Source organism: Letharia columbiana (assembly GCF_014066305.1).
Source record: "Letharia columbiana isolate WasteWater2 chromosome Unknown Sc0000011_s2, whole genome shotgun sequence".
Classification (NCBI taxonomy): domain Eukaryota; kingdom Fungi; phylum Ascomycota; class Lecanoromycetes; order Lecanorales; family Parmeliaceae; genus Letharia; species Letharia columbiana.
In genome coordinates, this window is record NW_023501049.1 from 783,177 (window position 1) to 800,377 (window position 17,201).

Consider the following 17,201-nt stretch of genomic DNA (forward strand, 5'->3'; position numbering starts at 1 on the left):
TATCGTTACACTAGTCAGCTCTTCCGTAATATATAAAGCCGAGGGGCACCCTCGGTTCAAATGGCCCGCAGTCAACATCAACAAACCACCAAAGCACTCTAGAGCAACCCACAAAACATTACCGAAGAAAACAGGCATGCACAGTTGTGTTATTACGCTCCAGCATCCCTGGCTGCGTTCCCCCCAAAGCGACGACCACTTCCAGAATGGTCGAGCTGCAGCCTGACGACCACCCACACATCCAGGATCTTCTCACATGGGCCGAGGGAGCGCGCCGGCTAGGTACCGGAGGTGCGGGGCTCGAAACAGATCGGCCATTCATTCCAGTTTCAGAAATCGAGGCCTACTTTCAGGACATTCGACCAGTAAAGAAGCTCCTGGCAGCTCTATTTCCCCATGACCCTCCCCAGGTGGATCCTGAGACCATCCGGAAAAATTATGCCAAAGTCTTCCTCATACTTGTACTTACCGGCAATGGACGTTTCATCGTATCTTTTGTCCGCCATGACAGCCTGTGCGATCGATACCTGCCCTTCACATCTCGACCTGCTCGTTTTCCACCATCGACCGCAAACGCTGGATTCTTCGAATCGTTCTACCACCGACAGTGGGAATTCTGCGCCCCAATCCTTCAATACGGAATGAATGTGCAGTTTGATGAAAAGGATTTGATACTGCCAATCATATATAAAAAGAAGCTCGGACACGGCGGCAGTTCAATCGTCCACAAGATCGAATTGCATCCGGCGTATAATAAGTTAGGCCGTGAGGCTCCTTCTCGAGAGGTGAGAAACAATACAAAGTGCCTCTCTTTGAAATAGCTTATCCCGAGTAGGGCTCAAACGATCAGGACACTCACACCTTCGTATTGAAGACGTACAACACTCCCGATGCCGAACGCTATTATCAGAACGAAGTGAGCGGGTTTCTAAATCTCAACTATGTTGGAGGACCCAATGCCAACATCATCGGCTTTCACGGGAGCTTTGTCCGGGATGGAACATACAATGTGTTGTTGGAATATGCAGATAGAGGGACCCTGGAACAATACTTCGACACTATCCAACCCCCTTCTAGCGGTGAAGACACCATAAAGTTTTGGCGCGGATTGTTCAAGACTTTTGGGGCTCTGGTCGCCATTCACAGTGTGCAGCCGAGCGACTCTGCAGCGTCATCCGACGCATCCATATTTCAAGGGTACTCAAGCAACTCCACACTGCATGGAATCATGCTAATATTTCTAGGTGGCATCAAGACATCAAACCTTCCAACATACTCGTGAAGAGTAAGAACGGAGGATCAGACTATGACTGTGAGTTCAAGCTTGCCGACCTTGGGTTGAGCCATTTCAAAAAACACGTACCGTCACAAGGAGACGCAACCGATAGAGACACTTATGGTACTCGCGCGTACGGTAGGCTACACTCCGACAAATTGTCCGACTTCACCCTGGCTGACGGTTGTTCAGGTGCCCCGGAGTGCTATAGAGCTGACAGCGACATCGAGAAAATTCGCTTTCTAGTAAAGCAGAACGTAGACATCTGGAGCCTTGGCTGCACTCTCAGTGAGGCAGCAGTATGGGTCGTTCACGGAAAAGGTGGATTGAAAGAATACCGCCGACGACGTGGAATTGAGACTGCGCGAATCCCAGGCTTCAGAGATGGCGATTGTTTTCACGACGGGCGGGAAGTGCTTGCTACTGTCATGGGGATGCACAGAAATCTCCCTGATGACATACGTCCCCGCGACCACGTCTCTGGAGCAACGGTGGACATGGTGACGAAACAGATGTTGATAGAGGCGAACAGTAGGACACATGCGAAATCTTTGACTTATCAAACCAAGAGGATTTTGGAAGGTGCAGAGTCTAAGCTGAAAAGATCTGGGTCGTATACGGGTGCTGGCAGCAACGACTCCAGAACTGGTGCCCAATCGCCACCTCGCACACCTCCCGAGCCACCGCCTGGACACGTTCATACTCGTTCCAGCAACTCCCGCAGCCAACACTTACCCTCACACAAAAGCCATGGTAGTCCAGCGAGTATATCGTATGATGAGGATAAGGCTCATGACCAAGAGCCCGTCGATGATTTCGTCGGCAAAAGGGCATCCCGGCAAGTGCACTACAGCGATCGGCCGACCCGGCAACAAAGTATAGGCTTGGTCAGTAATCCAAGCTATTCCGAATCCGAGGACCAATATCAAATCCCTGAAAACCGTTTGAATCGCGCCTTCACCGAAGTCGATCTATCACAAGACAACCCTTCTAGTCCCTCGTGGCAGGAACCACAGAGTACACACCGCAAGCGACGTCGAACTCCATCTGATCTGTTCTCGGGTGCTAATACTAGGAACGGCCCTCATATGTTTTCCCACGACCGACGAGAGACCTACGACCTCAATCAGCGCGATACACCCACGGCTCCACCAGGAGGAGTGTCAAGAGCTAGTACTGCGACGTTGGTTCAAGATCGACACAATGGCTCACGAGGCGGCCAACACCATCCAAACATTGGTTCAGGAATGCAGCACCCCGGATTCGTATCAATTGGTTCATCCAACGTTCCCCCTCCTATAGAAACCCGGTCAAGGCAACGCCCTCCTTCTCTGTCTCTCACCGACGCTCAGCAGTGGAAAAAGGACAAAAAGGAGCATAGACCTGTCAGGCTGCCTCATGATGATCTTCTGGCAGATCTGAACAAGAGGGATCACGTGAGTCAGCGTTGCATCTGCTGTTCTTAATACTTACAATACTGCCAGGTCTTTTTGATCGACAACTCCCTCTCCATGCGACCTTATCGTAGAGAAGTGGAGAATCTTTTCGGGTTGCTTGGATATATAGTCAAGGGGACAGACCCTGATGGTATAGAAATACAGTTCACAATGTCGCGTGATAGAAAAGAGAGAGCGAAAAACACTGGTCAGCTCCTACGAACTTTAGAGACAGTGCGATATGTTGGCACATCTAATATCAGAATACAACTGGGGGACATTTTTCAAGATTATCACGACAAATTAAGGGATCGAAAACCAACGAGATCACTATTCAAACTGTTGAAGTCAGCGCGGCCGGTACGACGCCAGAACTTATATATCTTTACTGATGGGATTTGGCAGCCCGGCTGCGACCCAGCCCCAATGATCAAAAAGCTGGTGGGCAGCCTCGAGCAGAATTTTATGGAGAGAGAACAGTTTGGAATCCAGTTCATCCGTTTCGGCAATGATCCTGACGGCATCAATCGCCTCAATCAGCTGGACTCCGGCTTGGGCCTATCAATGTACGCATCTTGACCTCTCAGCATGCGAGCCATGGTGCTAATGATAGGCCAGGGACATTGTCGATACAGAGCATTCGGATGGGAACGTCTGGAAGATGCTTCTCGGCGCGGTCAATGACTGGTTTGACGACGATGATGTCAACGCCGACAGCAGTGCGGTAGCTTCCCCTGTTGTCGATGCATCTGCTGGCACGAACGGTCTACATCACTTTGAAATGCGACCTAGACACACGTAGTGCATGTTCAGTCGATCTTTCAACCAATTGATTCCGGAGTACAACTCACAACCCTCTACTTTGAACGGCACTCCTTTCCATGGAGCGCGCCCCGGCACATACAACCTCTAGTCATTAGACTTGGGACAGACTGGCTTAGCATTCTGGATCATCAATCTTGGGCGGCTTTTGTGATACCCTATTGGTCGGCGCAATTGGAAAATTATGCGGCTTGCTTTTGGTTCCCATCGGTCTTTCTGATCCTCTTGTTCCGGACGCAGGGTTTGCTTTTGCGAGCCTCAGAGGATATGTCAGAATAGACATCTCCATTCATGTCAAGGCATGGGCATGCTAGAGTCAGCAATCAAAGTGAGTTTTCAGCCGAGGTTTTCAGATCGTTGTGTGCTCATGCACCCTCTCTAGTGATGTGGTGCTCTCTGCAGGAGAACATCGTGAGATTCATGACACAGCTCTTGCGGTCGAGGCGGTCAAGCCTTCCTTGCCAGCTTCCGAGCCCTTCCTGCACGATTTCCAGATCGGGACAAGCTCGGTCTTAGATTGAAGCCAAAGAGAAAGTCTAAAAAGATCCCTGCTCAGCATGGATCACTACGCGTGTTGCGTGGGCACAGACTAAAAATCCCCCCACCACCCCCAGATCTACGAAGCCAACCACTTCAACCTGTCGACCAAGACAACAATGGACTACGTCTTCTCGTATTTCAGTCCAATGGCGGCAGCTACTACGGCATGCCAAAAAACTATGTGTTCAGGCCATTGGCGCGTCCTTCAACGTCTTACCGCCGGATTATCCGCAACGATCCCTCTGAGAATCCTTCGCTGGCATCCTTCGCTCGGATTGCTCAAGGACACTTGAGCCATCCAATTGGTTCCTAGCACTCTTTGACGAGCATGAACTCATCGATTCAGGGTTGTGAGACATTGAATAAAATGGAGAACCACACCACGGCTGTAGGATAAGAAGATGATAGTGTCGAAAGAGGGAGGGAGAGAGAGAGAGAGAGAGAAAGGAGAACAATTTGAGCAGCCTGAAGTGCGCAAATGGAATTGGGAGAAGCTTATGGGACAGCTTGCACGGATAACCGTCATGTGTTCCTCGGGCCGGGGGATGTGTGGGGCTAATGGCTGATGCGCCGCGCCGCTGGGGGTGGAGAATAATTAGGAAGAAGGATCTGTACGATACCGAATGAGACGGGACTCCCGAACGCGGGGACGCGGAGGCGATAGCGACGACGATAGAAATGCTCGAAACGGCGAAAACAGGTAATATCCGTATGGAAGGTGCGAATCACAAAAGGCATAAAAGCAGTGACGATGAGACTGGCGCGATCCCAAAAGATTGTACTGTACCTACCCAGGCCGGGAGGAGCTTTTCCTCCCCCCCCCCCAAATAACTACCGAAGACCCATCCGTCATAGGCAGGTCATCCTCGGTCCGGGTATCTCGCCCGGGAGGGGGCCCGAAGCTCCCGAGCTGCACACTCTCTCACGCCACCATTTCGATGTGGCTAGATTGGTGGGGCCCAGAGCCGTAGGTAGAGTAGCGTGAAGCAGTCGTTCTTCGATCCATCCCCTTCTTGATATGTTAGATGGAACGGGCACCGGACATTTAGACCGACGATCAAGACGGAGTTTGGGCCCGCTTCGTTCGTTCATTCATGGCGGCGGGTGAGTTAGTGAATTGGTTGGGTTGGACGCCGACGACTTGGGGCCAGCGTGGGTGTACCTGGGATTTTGATTCCAAACACGCATGGTTTTTCCGACACCGGTTCTTGCGCACATGCCGTGGGGTCTTCTGGTCTATATTTTGGGAGGGGGGGGCTGATGGATGGACGGCGGCCGATTGCGACGGTCGAGCGGTGGAGATGTCGTGGTTACGGTGTCGTCTCGGCCGGGGTCGAGGATCAAACCTTGCATGATTGCAGTCTCATGGTGAATAGTAGGAGTAGTAGTCGTGGTGCTGTTTAAGTCCGTAATGTTAAATCTGAACTTCATCTGTCTTTCCAATTGGCAGGATTTGATTCATGTGACTTGTTTATGCATCGTATCTATCTCCTGAGGGGAGGCTGCCTGTATCTCAAGCATGGGCCTCGTTGACCAACACATAGCGATACCTCGCCTTTCCCGCATCCATATCTACCACCGCCTCGTTCGCATCCTTCATCGGCCTCTTCTGAATCCAAGGCTTGACGCCTTTCTTCGCCGTCAACTCCAACATCTCCTCTATCTCATGCGGTGCACCAATCGCGCTCCCGCCGATCTTGCAGCCCTTTGCAATCAGCGAGAAGGCATTAAAAGCTGGCAATCTATCTTCGGGCGCGCCGACTTGAATGAACGTGCCATTGGTGCGGAGAAGCATCAGATATTGTTCGAGTGGCATGTTGGGCGAGGAGACCGTGCTGACAATGAGATCTAGCGAGCGAGCGTGGTGGGTGGCCCAGTCTTTGTCATCGTTTGTTGCGATGTACTTCTCGGCTCCAATCTTCATCGCATCCTCCTTCTTCGCAGCCGACCGGCTTATGGCGGTGACGCTATCAGCTCCGAGGGCCTAAGGCAGGTTAGTCGCTTCTCCGTCTTCAACAGAACAGTTGATAGTACCTTAGCATAGAGAATGCCGAAGTGGCCTAGTCCACCAACGCCAACAATGCCAACCTTCTTGCCCGGCCCACATCCGTTCTTCTTCAAGGGTGAGAAGACCGTGATACCACCGCAGAGCATAGGCGCTGCTTCTTCAGATGGAATGGCATCAGGGATCTTCAATACGAAGTGTGACGGTGCCCTGCAGTAATCCGAGTATCCACCGTACGATTTGCTGCCGTCATCGTATTTTCCATTGTAGGTGCCGACCATGTTCATGCAGTGGTTCTCCATACCGCTCGCGCATTCCTCACAATCTGGCTTGAGGCAGGAGGACGATTGGGCGCCAACGCCAACACGGTCACCAACTCTGTATAATGAATTAGCACCATGACCAAGGCCAATGTGGAATGTTCTTCGATCTTACTTAATGCCCCTCTCAGCCTTGCTGCCGACCTTGACCGCTGTGCCAACGACCTCATGCCTGTTGCGACTTAGCCAATGCAGCTCAATCCTTTGGAGGCGACGACATACCCAACACAGCATGGGTAAATTGTTGGAGCCCAGCCACTGCGAAGAGTGTGTAGATCACTGCCACAGATGCCACAATGCGTGATCTTGATATCGACGTCGGTCTCCTCCCACGTCTTGGGCTCGTAGCCCTGCCATTTCATATTACCCTTGACGGAGCTGGGGTCGAGACCTAGCCATCCTTGAAACTTGTATGACGTGCTCATTGTTGCGGTATTGAGAAGGTATGCGAGTAGATATCTCTATAGATTTCGACGGTGCCAGTGTAGATCGTGGGTACAGAGCAGATTTGTCGAACAGTGCAATTCGACCGAGGGAGCAATTCCAGGTGCGAGACATCATTATCCTGCTCTGACGCAATGATAAAGTAAAGTAGCCCCTTGCCGGAGTATCTTGCCGCCATTGCCGTCCTATAATTCACATACATTCGGATCACCGGTTAGGATAAGACTTTTGACATTGAGGTCACCCAGGCATAATCGAGAAGATTAAGACTTTGACACTGACCAAGGCACAATCGAGAAAAGTTTAAACTTTGAGATAAAGCTACGCTTGTCTCGAAGACGTAACATTCTCTGCAAGGCGAGCCATCCACAATCAGTATTGTGCATTTGCGCATCTGAAAACAAAGTGGTTCATTGATATTGCCGACTACGCAGACACAGCTCCCAACTGACACGCAGTATATACTGTGGAGCCGGCATCACAGCCAGAACAAAACGCAAAGCTCTTCTCATACTTTTGATTTGTGCACTGGCTCTTGTCGTCGCGGGTGATGGGATCTTCCCTGTCTTTCCTCGGCACTCTTTGCCTATGGCTACCAGTGGAGTGCTCGAACCACTGCAATAGGCAGGGACTACGTCTTCTTGGACAGAGTAATTCGGCCACTCAACAACATGTATTGGAAACCAAGTCAGATCGAAGCAAGGGGTGCGGTTACTTGATTCATTTACGGCATAACGATATAGAAGTTGCTTTGCTCCATCGTAGGTCATTGTGATTCGAGAACAGAGGCAGCTGTATATGGCGGGCTTCTTGGGGGGAAGAGGATCCTACATTTCCCGACAATAATCTGGATGCCGCGAGAACGCCCAAGACGACCCATCTGCTAACGAGAAATCACCCGAAACATGTGCTTTGTCAATCTACAGGTCTACACGGCGTAGAAGACAGGGTGACTTCCGAAGTCAGCGGACACAGAACACGGTGCTTCCCCAGCATCGTCGAGCTTTTCTCCAACCTAATTCCATCACAATCTGACGCAAAGAACGCAGAAAGCCGGCTCCTCCATTACTAGCGACTTAATTCTCAGTGTCTCAAACTTCGACTCCCTCTCTCGATAGAGATCCCGAAGACAGGGCAGTTGCAATCCACAATCATCATCTCACCCAACATACTGACAACAACTCCCCTTCCTTGCATTCGGCGATAAAGTATAAGTCGAGTCCGATGACATCACCATAGGCAGGCCCTATTGGATCATAAACATGTTAATCAGAGGGGGAAAGTTGAAGTAGTATTTTTTGTAATCTGAAAGACGTGCCTGGAGATGAGGGCGAAGTCAAAGAGTGCATGCCTGACGGTGATTAGGATCCGCGCCTCACTTCAGGGACCCTATTTTGGAATGGGATGAGACAAAAGACATGAGCGAGGCGCGGAAACGTAGCGAGATGGTACGTGAATTGGTGATAGGCGAGCGGAGTAGTCGCGGTACGACGCCGAGGCTAGGGACTCGGACCGGGGGGAGGGGGAAGATAGTGCTGTGGGAAGCAGCAGTGAGCAGGCGCAGGCGCCGAAGAGTGAAACGGAGAAACAGAGCCTGTTGCGGGAAGCGGTGAGCAAGAGCAGGTGCCGAAGGCTGAGACGGAGGAGAAGGAGCAAGATGATGCGACAAAAGTGACGTCGTTTCAATAGCCTTTGCAAGACATTAACTTCGTAGACTCGAGGAACAGGATGTCTGGCCGCAGTGCCGGACGTTGAACTCCACGTCCTCAGCGTTTGAAACACGGAGAAGCTTCAACGAGCGGAGGTTACGGATTCCCAAGTCCGTACGCCAATGAAGCTCAGGGAAAATGTAAAATGTGAGGCTAGGATTCAGCACCCACTTCCCCGGTTTTTGACCATTTTGCCGCATCAAGCCTCGGCCGCGCCGATCGAGCCTTGGCCCGAGCTGTACCCATGCTGTACAACTTTTTAACACCTCCTCGCTGAATAGGCTTTGTATCAAATTGGAGACGTCAGACGTCAAAAATTGTTGAATAGCTGACGGCAGATCTTGAGTGTGCCCTAAGTGATCAGAGTCCGATCAAAGTCCCGTCCTTGGGGCATGGAGTACTCTCGAACTGTGGACGTAATCCCAGGTGGACTGATTTGGCATCAGTAGGTACGCGCTTTCGGGGAGACGAGGGAGATCAACTCCAACTAGCCAATCAAGTCGTGATACGGACCCTTGCAATGCCAACCCACCTACGCCGCAGACCCCACGCAGGAGTCAAGCGTCCGTCCCTAGAGTTGGAAAAACTATGAGATGAATGGGCTTAGGTAGGCACGATGACAGGATCTAATATCAAATCCGGCGGATAAATTCCAAATCGAATATTGCAGATCCCCCCGTTCTGGAGCTTCGACCATTCGGGTTAGCAGTGCAGCCGCAGCCGCATCTGCACTAGTTGCAGCACCCGACGGGCTAATGACCGATATTATTCAAGACCTTATATGGCCATATCGAAGGATCGCTAAAGGCGGATCCGCTTCGCGGTTGTTACCGGGAGGTATCCGGTCCTGTAATTGTTAGCATCGGGAGTCTGGACGAGGAACTTCTTCCAAAGCCCTCGGCGTTACGCACAGACATTCAATGGCCAAGTTTTCAAAGGCATGAATCCTCGCCGTTCTTTTTGATCAGATTGTACGGCTGATCTTCAATAATGTAGCGATGGAAGATCTCACGCCTCTGTATTTCGTAATGCATACCGAAGAAGAGAGGTGGTTGCTCTGACTGGTTGGAAATGAGGAGAGATAATCGCATCGATCAGTGATCTTGCACAACTCGATCAATGAAATGCACCCTAGACCTAATCCTAAAGCCTTGTGAAATCGACATGAGCTAGAGAGCGTGGAAATCCACAACGGAAGTCTTTACCGCAATCTGTCGTTCCATGTTTGACCAAGATGTTTGAACTGGTGGTGCCTTTCCGAAAGCCTGTTTCGGCTCTAAGAGTATTGGGGTTGGATTCGGACCAGCGTCTCCTAATGTTGAGAAGACAAGGCATCTTTCTCGAGCTACTTAGGGCTAGGGTTTCAAAAGCGAATTTCCGAGAATATCATAGAAATCAGGCCTTTTTGGTAGTGGGGTGTTCAGAGTAATCCACATATCCACAATTCATATATCCACAAAAAACCTAAATCCACATAAATCGTTCGGTTTTGCCGAGTTACTCTGAAAACCCCTATTACAGATCCCCCCTTCCGGAGCTTCGACCATTCTGAGTTACTCTAGCAGAATAGCCATAGCCGTATCTGCATCTAGGTACAGTACCGTACGGGCCTAAGACCGATATTATTCAAGACCTTAGCCGTATTGGGATCGCTAAAGGCGGATCCGCTTCGCGGTTGTTACCGGGAGGTATCCGGTCCTGTAATTGTTAGCATCGGGAGTCTGGACGAGGAACTTCTTCCAAAGCCCTCGGCGTTACGCACAGACATTCAATCAAAGGGCAAATGCTGTTCTCTTTTGATCAGATTGAAGCTGATCTTCAATAATTGTGCGGGAAACGTGGATTCGTAATGCATACCGAAGAAGAGAGGTGGTTGCTCTGACTGGTTGGAAATGAGGAGAGATAATCGCATCGATCAGTGATCTTGCACAACTCGATCAATGAAATGCATCTAGACGTAATCCTAAAGCCTTGCGAAATCGGCATGAGCTTGAGAGCGTGGAAATCCACAACGGAAGTCTTTACCGCAATCTGTCGTTCCATATTTGATCAAGATGTTTGAACTGGTGTGCCCTTGAAAGCCTGTTTCGGCTTTAAGGTATTGTTGTATTCACCAGCGTCCCCTGCTGTTGAGACAAACGGGTTCCGAAGACGATCTGTATATATGAAGCACCTTGAGACCCTAGGTAGTCCAGTGAAAGCACCCTGTCAATCAGATGCACAGTTAAGCAGGTAACCGTGTCCCAGCGGAAGTGGTATGGTAGCCCGCACTGTGCACATACTCCCAATATGCAGCTATTGTTTTTTGAACTTGCGATAAGCGACAGGAAGGTTGAAAGTCTTTACGCCCCCGTATGGCCCCCTTGACTCTGTGAATAAGCGGTATAGGAGGAAACATTATTTAGGCGCACATTAAGATGTGTCTGACGTACAAAGAGGTCCAGAAACTCGTTGTTGTAACTCTTTCCATGCTTTTTCATTCCAAAGACTATACGCAATATCACTAGAACGCAAAGGTCAAGGAACGTGTATACCAATGAAAATAAAATATCCAAAATTAGTGGTCTTTCAAAATCAAAGCCGTCTTTAGTCCGTCCCGTTAAATGAAGGGTATATTTTCTCCAAATTTCTCCAAGCAAAGCAAGCACCAAACCATGTACAACTGCCAGCTATGAGCACCGGCAAAGCGGAAAATATGTTCGAAGAAGGCACGAAGAGTAGGAAAGCTAAAAGCAGCTCAGAGTGTTGAATTCTCCATGGCCATCTAATTTTCCGTGGCCACCAAGACGTTTGATGTGTTTCCTAGAAACACAACCAGCACAGCGGAGTATGCGGCAGTTGCAGCAAAAACTTCCTGTTTCTTTGCCTGCGTAAAGATTGAGCAAGAGGCGGAGAAGAGCAGGGTGAAGATGAAGATTGTGAGGATCTGGTAGTTGCCCCTCCGCTCGACATCTGACATGTTGGTTGGTTGCAACTTGAAAAGCACGTATACGGGGACGAGCAGTAAAATCGCTGCTACCATCGTAACGATAGCGCGCAGGACGTTGTCGAGGCGGTCGAGAGAGACCAAGTGGAGTGCTTCGTCTCCAGTCTTAATTTCCTGCTCGTGAGTTTGGAAGAGCTTCTGTTCAGCAATGTTAGAGCCACAGACGAGGTCCACAGAAATGCATGGAAGGCTTGAACCTGAACCATATATGGTCACAGGCAGAGGAAACGTGGCCACACCATACTGGAGTGGCGTTGAACAGAAACACGACGCAGGCGATGTTGAGCACTCACTTTAGTAGCGGTCCTTGATATTGTGTTTAATGTGTTCTCGAGACAAGTATTCAGCCACCCTCGGTCGGCAGCACAACCTAGAGCAGCTAGGTCGGTTCCTTCACGAATCCAGTCAGCTTCGTTGCGGACTAGGCTTTCAGTATTGTGTATCAGATTATGCACGTTCCGCTGAGATCTGCGAGAAGGCCTTTTGATCGCCTGGATTTTCTGCGTTCGCAACAGCGCTTCATCTGCTATTGCATTAGTATGCGAATCCGGACCGGAAAGAAGCTGTGAGCGTGCCATATTCTCTAAGCTTGCCGTGCACACTGGCCATGATCTCCCTACGTCTTGAGTCTGGGCGTCCATAGTCCAGTTGGCGCGAAACTAGCCGCTTCTGATCACCATCTCTGAAATCCCATTTATCAAATTCCTCCAACTCATGTTGGAGAGCAGCAAGTTCATCCTGGAGGTGTAGCAGAGCGTAATTGCGAAGCCATCCAAATTTCCTGTATCTGGATTACAATTTCACGGTTAGTGATGCCTATTTGAGGGGGCAATATCAAGGCTTAAAACACGTTTGAAGAGAGAAAACTTCCACGCTGTGTCTCAAGACTCAAGATCCGCGCGGAAAAGAAATTATGGAGTCCTAGAATACACACATCAAAAAGTCCGAGTCCAAATTCTCGATCGCAGCGACTTTTCCATAGCCTGAACAGTATTCATTGACTACAATCAAAGTATAAGCCTGACGAACAAGTAGAAGGGGAGAAGGCTTACGTGAATGTATGATCTGATCTACATCGCCCTTGACATGCCCCGGCAGATAGCTCTTGGACAGTTGAAACGTGTCTATAATGCGTGCGATCAAGCTTCTTCTCCATGCTGGCCCTCCTGTCAACTCCTTGACATCGTCTCAACCTCAGTGCGGTACATACCGTGGCTGCCATTGTCGTTCTCTAAGGAGGATTGGGAATCGAAGGGGTAGGGTAGACTTGAGACGCTATGACGTGGAGACTCTGTTGGACTTGATGGGTTCTCGTAGACCTGGTCACGGCCTGCTTGCGCGTAATTTGTTGTGGAGGATTGCAAATCGCCATCGCTCACATTCCAATTTGCTTGCCGTAATGCGGGCATAGATCGGTCTACCTTCGTAGTTCCTGCGCACTCCGCGCAAACTTCAAGTGCCCGTTGTGATTATTGAAAATTGTCACAGAGGATGAGTATTTTTTTTCTGGAACTTTTCTTGCCTGGGCTGACGGCCTAGGTCTTGAGTGGAGGCTGGTAAAATGGGTGTGACACGGTGGGCAAGGCTTTCCTTCATTCACACCGATAAGGTCCCTGTGAGACGCCTCGGAATGTTACTTGGATCAAGGATGAAATCTCAGAGGGCGGCAACGGGTGAGACCAATGATTGCGAAACGTTATGATCCGCAGCAAGTCTCTGTTATTTTATTTGGCCTTCTCGTGGATCGTGGGAAGAACGCACGCAAGGGCACCGGCTGACTGGTGGAATTTCCAAAACTCGGCCGTCGTGAGTGGTTGACTGCGTTACAAGAATACGATCCACCGCTCATATTTCACTATGCTATCGGGCTTTTTGTCCAGCCAATCAAAACATGGTAATAACACTTAAATATATTAAATCCTTAGAGTAAAATTAGAAATATTCTCTTTATAGTACTCTTTATAGTATTTAAATCTATTAATAATTAATTAAGTAAATTTTTAATAATAAGATAAATAGAATAATAAATAGTCGAAGTAGATATAGACTATTTACGATATTCTATATTCTTAAATTAGATATTATCTCTCTCTTAATATTTAAGTTATTATTATTATTATTATTACTATTATTATTATTACTATTATTACTATTATTATTATTATTATTATTATTATTATTATTATTATTATTATTATTATTATTATTATTATTATTATTATTATTATTATTATTATTATTATTATTATTATTATTATTATTATTATTATTATTATTATTATTATTATTATTATTATTATTATTATTATTATTATTATTATTATTATTATTATTATTATTATTATTAATATATATAAAAGAATAAAATAAAATTAAATTTAAAAATCTTAAATTTATATATATAGCTAATTATAAATTTAAGTTTATTACGCTCTTTAATTAGATCGATTAATTTACTATAAATAAATAAATTTATTACGATTTTAATAATCTTATAATCTTACTTACTTATATTATAACGTAATTAAACTTAATATATTAAGATCTTTTAATCTTTCTATCTTACTATAAAGTCTATACTTATAATAAATCTATATAAATAGTATTCTCTTTATACTATAATATAGAGTTATTATATATATTATTAAATCTTTAATATAATATTATCTATCTTTCTTTTAGAGTAATAGCGATTTATTTACTAGTTATATTAAATATATAGCTAAAAAGAGAGTATATTATTAAAAAGTTAATAGCTATAGCTAAAGAAGCTTATTACTTAAAAGATTATTTAAAAAAAATCTTTTATTTATATAAAGACTAATCTAGCTAAATTAAATAAAAATTCGAAAAATATATATATCTTTAATATATTAAAAGAAATAAATCTTAGATTAAATCTCTTTCGTATTCTTACTAATTTAATATTAATTATAAATCTCTTAACTCTAAATCTAAATAATATTTAAAGTTAAATCGTTATAAATAAATTATAAATATATTATTATTTAGAAGAACTTAAGAACTTTAATAAGAAGATCTTAAATATTAGTAAAGCTAGATTATTCGTATAACGTAAAAAAAAGCGTTTTATTATTAAAAGATATATTATTAAATTTAATTTAAATTATATCGGAGTATAATTTATAGATATTATTAAAAAAGAGTTAATTATAATCTTTATCTTTATTATTAATTTATAAAATTTTATAAAAAGCGTTATTAAAACTTTTAATATTTAATATAATAAATTAAAGATATTAATAAAAAGCTTTTAAATTATTAATTATAATATTAAGATACTTTAATAATAAAATAAAGAATTTAATTATAATATCGCTTAAGCTAAGATAAAAATATTAATAATTATTATTTAATTAAATAATAATAATAGTTAATTATTTTATAAGCGAGAAATTAATAATAAACTTCGAGGTTTATATAATAGATATTATATTAATATTATAAAACTTATTAAAAGAAATAAAAATTTTAAATAAGATTTAAGATATAAAGAATAATAGTTAAAAGAATAATAATCTCTTATATTAGCTAATTTAAAAAACTTTAATAAAAAAAATATAGAGATTATATCTTATTAGTCGAGTATTTCTATTAATAGTATTTATCGAAACTTATATTATATCTTTATTATAAATTATATAAAGAATATAAAATTAAATAAATAATATTTTAATATCTCGAATTTTTATAATATTAATAATTGAGATAAATAAAATAGATAATATTAATATCTTAAAGCGAAATTTAAATAAAGTATTATAATCTTCTTTATTAAATTTAAGAAAATCGATTATATATAAAATTATTATAAATTTACTATATATAATATTATTAAAAAAAGAGTAAATAAAGATATCTTAGACTTATATTAAATTATTTAAGAAATAATTAATAAATTAAATAATATATTTAAAATATATAATAAGATTATTAAATCGAATATTAAGATATTTAATTTTAAATTTAATATAAAAGTAATAGATAAGAAGAAATTATTTAAGAATTTCTACGTATAATTCTCTATAACTATTACTTTCTTAAGATTTATTAAGATTTATAAGATATTTAATCTAAAATAATTAATCTTTATATATCTAAAATATCGAATTTTAGAATAATCTTTTAATACTTTTTAAGAATTAATTATTTTTCTATAAATATTAAATATAGATCTTCGAGCTATTAATAACGCGTTAAGTTTAAAAAGTAAGAAAGAGATTAATAAAATTAATAATAGTTATAAAAACTTTATCCTCTTAAATAATTAATATAATTCTTTCTTTACTAAAAGAAATAATAATACTATTATCAAAAATTCTTATATATAAGAATATAAATATTCTAAGCTATTAATAAATAGAATTTAATTTTTTTTTTTTTTTTTAAATATCTAAAAATTAAATATCGTTTTAATAACGATAATATCTTATATAAAAATATAGATTTATTAATAAAAGAATAAATTAATATAATTCTAAAAGTCGTCGACATAGAGAAGAATATTCTTATCGAATTATTATAAAAATTAAAAAATTAAAAATTTTTAATTAAGTCGTCGCTAGAGATTTAAAAATCTTATATATAAAAATTAAAGAGTTAGAAATAAAAGAAATACTTATTTTCATCTCTCTATTCGCGTATATTATTATTATTAAAATCTCTTTATAGAATAAATATTAATTAGATTTTTATAGAAAAATTATTATATTAATAGAATAAATTAAGATTAATTATCTTTTAAATATCGAAGCTTTAATATTAAGCTTTATAAATATATCTTTTATTAAAATAAATAAGCTATTTAAAGTAATATTAATATAATTCTATAGATTATATTACGATTTTAATAATCTTATAATCTTACTTATATTATAATCTAATTAAACTTAGCGTATTAAGATCTTTCGATCTTTCTATCTTACTATAAAGTCTATATTTATAATAATTCTATATAGATAATATTCTCTTTATACTATAATATAGAGTTATTATATATATTATTAAATCTCTAATATAATACTATCTATCTTTCTTCTAAAGTAATAATAATTTATTTATTAATTATATTAAATATATAATTAAGAAGAAAGTATATTATTAAAAAATTAGTAGCTATAGTTAAAGAAGCTTACTACTTAAAAGATTATTTAAAAGAAAATCTTTTATTTATATAAAGATTAATCTAGCTAGATTAAATAAGAATCTAAAAAAAAAAAAATCTTAGATTAAATCTTCTTTATACTCTTACTAGCTTAATATTAATTATAAACTTCTTAGTTTTAAATTTAAATGATATTTAAAATTAAATTATTATAAATAAGTTATAAATATAATATCGTTTAAAAAAATTGAAAATTTTAGATTAGTTCTATTATTAAATATATTATTAAATTTTATAACGACCTTTATATATTTTATAACTTATATTTACTATTTAATTATTAATAGATTACGCCTTTATAACTTTAATCTCTTTATCTTTTAAAGAAAAAGATTTATTATTATTTTAATATCGAATTTATTTCTAAATTATAAAATAAATAATAAAGATAATATTAATAACCGCTATAGCGTCGATAGCTAATTCGAAAAAATTTTTATTAATAGAAAATCTTATTATAATATAATATCTTATATTT

General features: G+C 41.9%; 4 protein-coding genes across 4 annotated transcripts; 1 reads left to right on the forward strand and 3 right to left on the reverse strand.

The window, feature by feature from the left end:
• Positions 1 to 206: 206 nt before the first annotated feature.
• Positions 207 to 3,514, forward strand: HO173_004424 (uncharacterized protein; the record flags this gene model as incomplete). The annotated part of the gene is made up of 6 exons (XM_037306348.1): positions 207 to 785; positions 836 to 1,197; positions 1,245 to 1,414; positions 1,469 to 2,712; positions 2,761 to 3,278; positions 3,331 to 3,514. 6 exons carry the CDS (start codon positions 207 to 209, stop codon positions 3,512 to 3,514), a joined length of 3,057 nt encoding a protein of 1,018 aa, XP_037166858.1.
• A 2,073-nt stretch (positions 3,515 to 5,587) lies between these two features.
• Positions 5,588 to 6,824, reverse strand: HO173_004425 (uncharacterized protein; the record flags this gene model as incomplete). Its single annotated transcript, XM_037306349.1, has 4 exons — positions 5,588 to 6,058; positions 6,109 to 6,457; positions 6,515 to 6,571; positions 6,622 to 6,824. 4 exons carry the CDS (start codon positions 6,822 to 6,824, stop codon positions 5,588 to 5,590), a joined length of 1,080 nt encoding a protein of 359 aa, XP_037166859.1.
• A 4,492-nt stretch (positions 6,825 to 11,316) lies between these two features.
• On the reverse strand, positions 11,317 to 12,179 carry HO173_004426 (uncharacterized protein; the record flags this gene model as incomplete). Its single annotated transcript, XM_037306350.1, has 2 exons — positions 11,317 to 11,676; positions 11,832 to 12,179. 2 exons carry the CDS (start codon positions 12,177 to 12,179, stop codon positions 11,317 to 11,319), a joined length of 708 nt encoding a protein of 235 aa, XP_037166860.1.
• Positions 12,180 to 12,197: 18 nt separating this feature from the next.
• On the reverse strand, positions 12,198 to 12,947 carry HO173_004427 (uncharacterized protein; the record flags this gene model as incomplete). The annotated part of the gene is made up of 3 exons (XM_037306351.1): positions 12,198 to 12,325; positions 12,591 to 12,695; positions 12,749 to 12,947. 3 exons carry the CDS (start codon positions 12,945 to 12,947, stop codon positions 12,198 to 12,200), a joined length of 432 nt encoding a protein of 143 aa, XP_037166861.1.
• Positions 12,948 to 17,201: the final 4,254 nt, after the last annotated feature.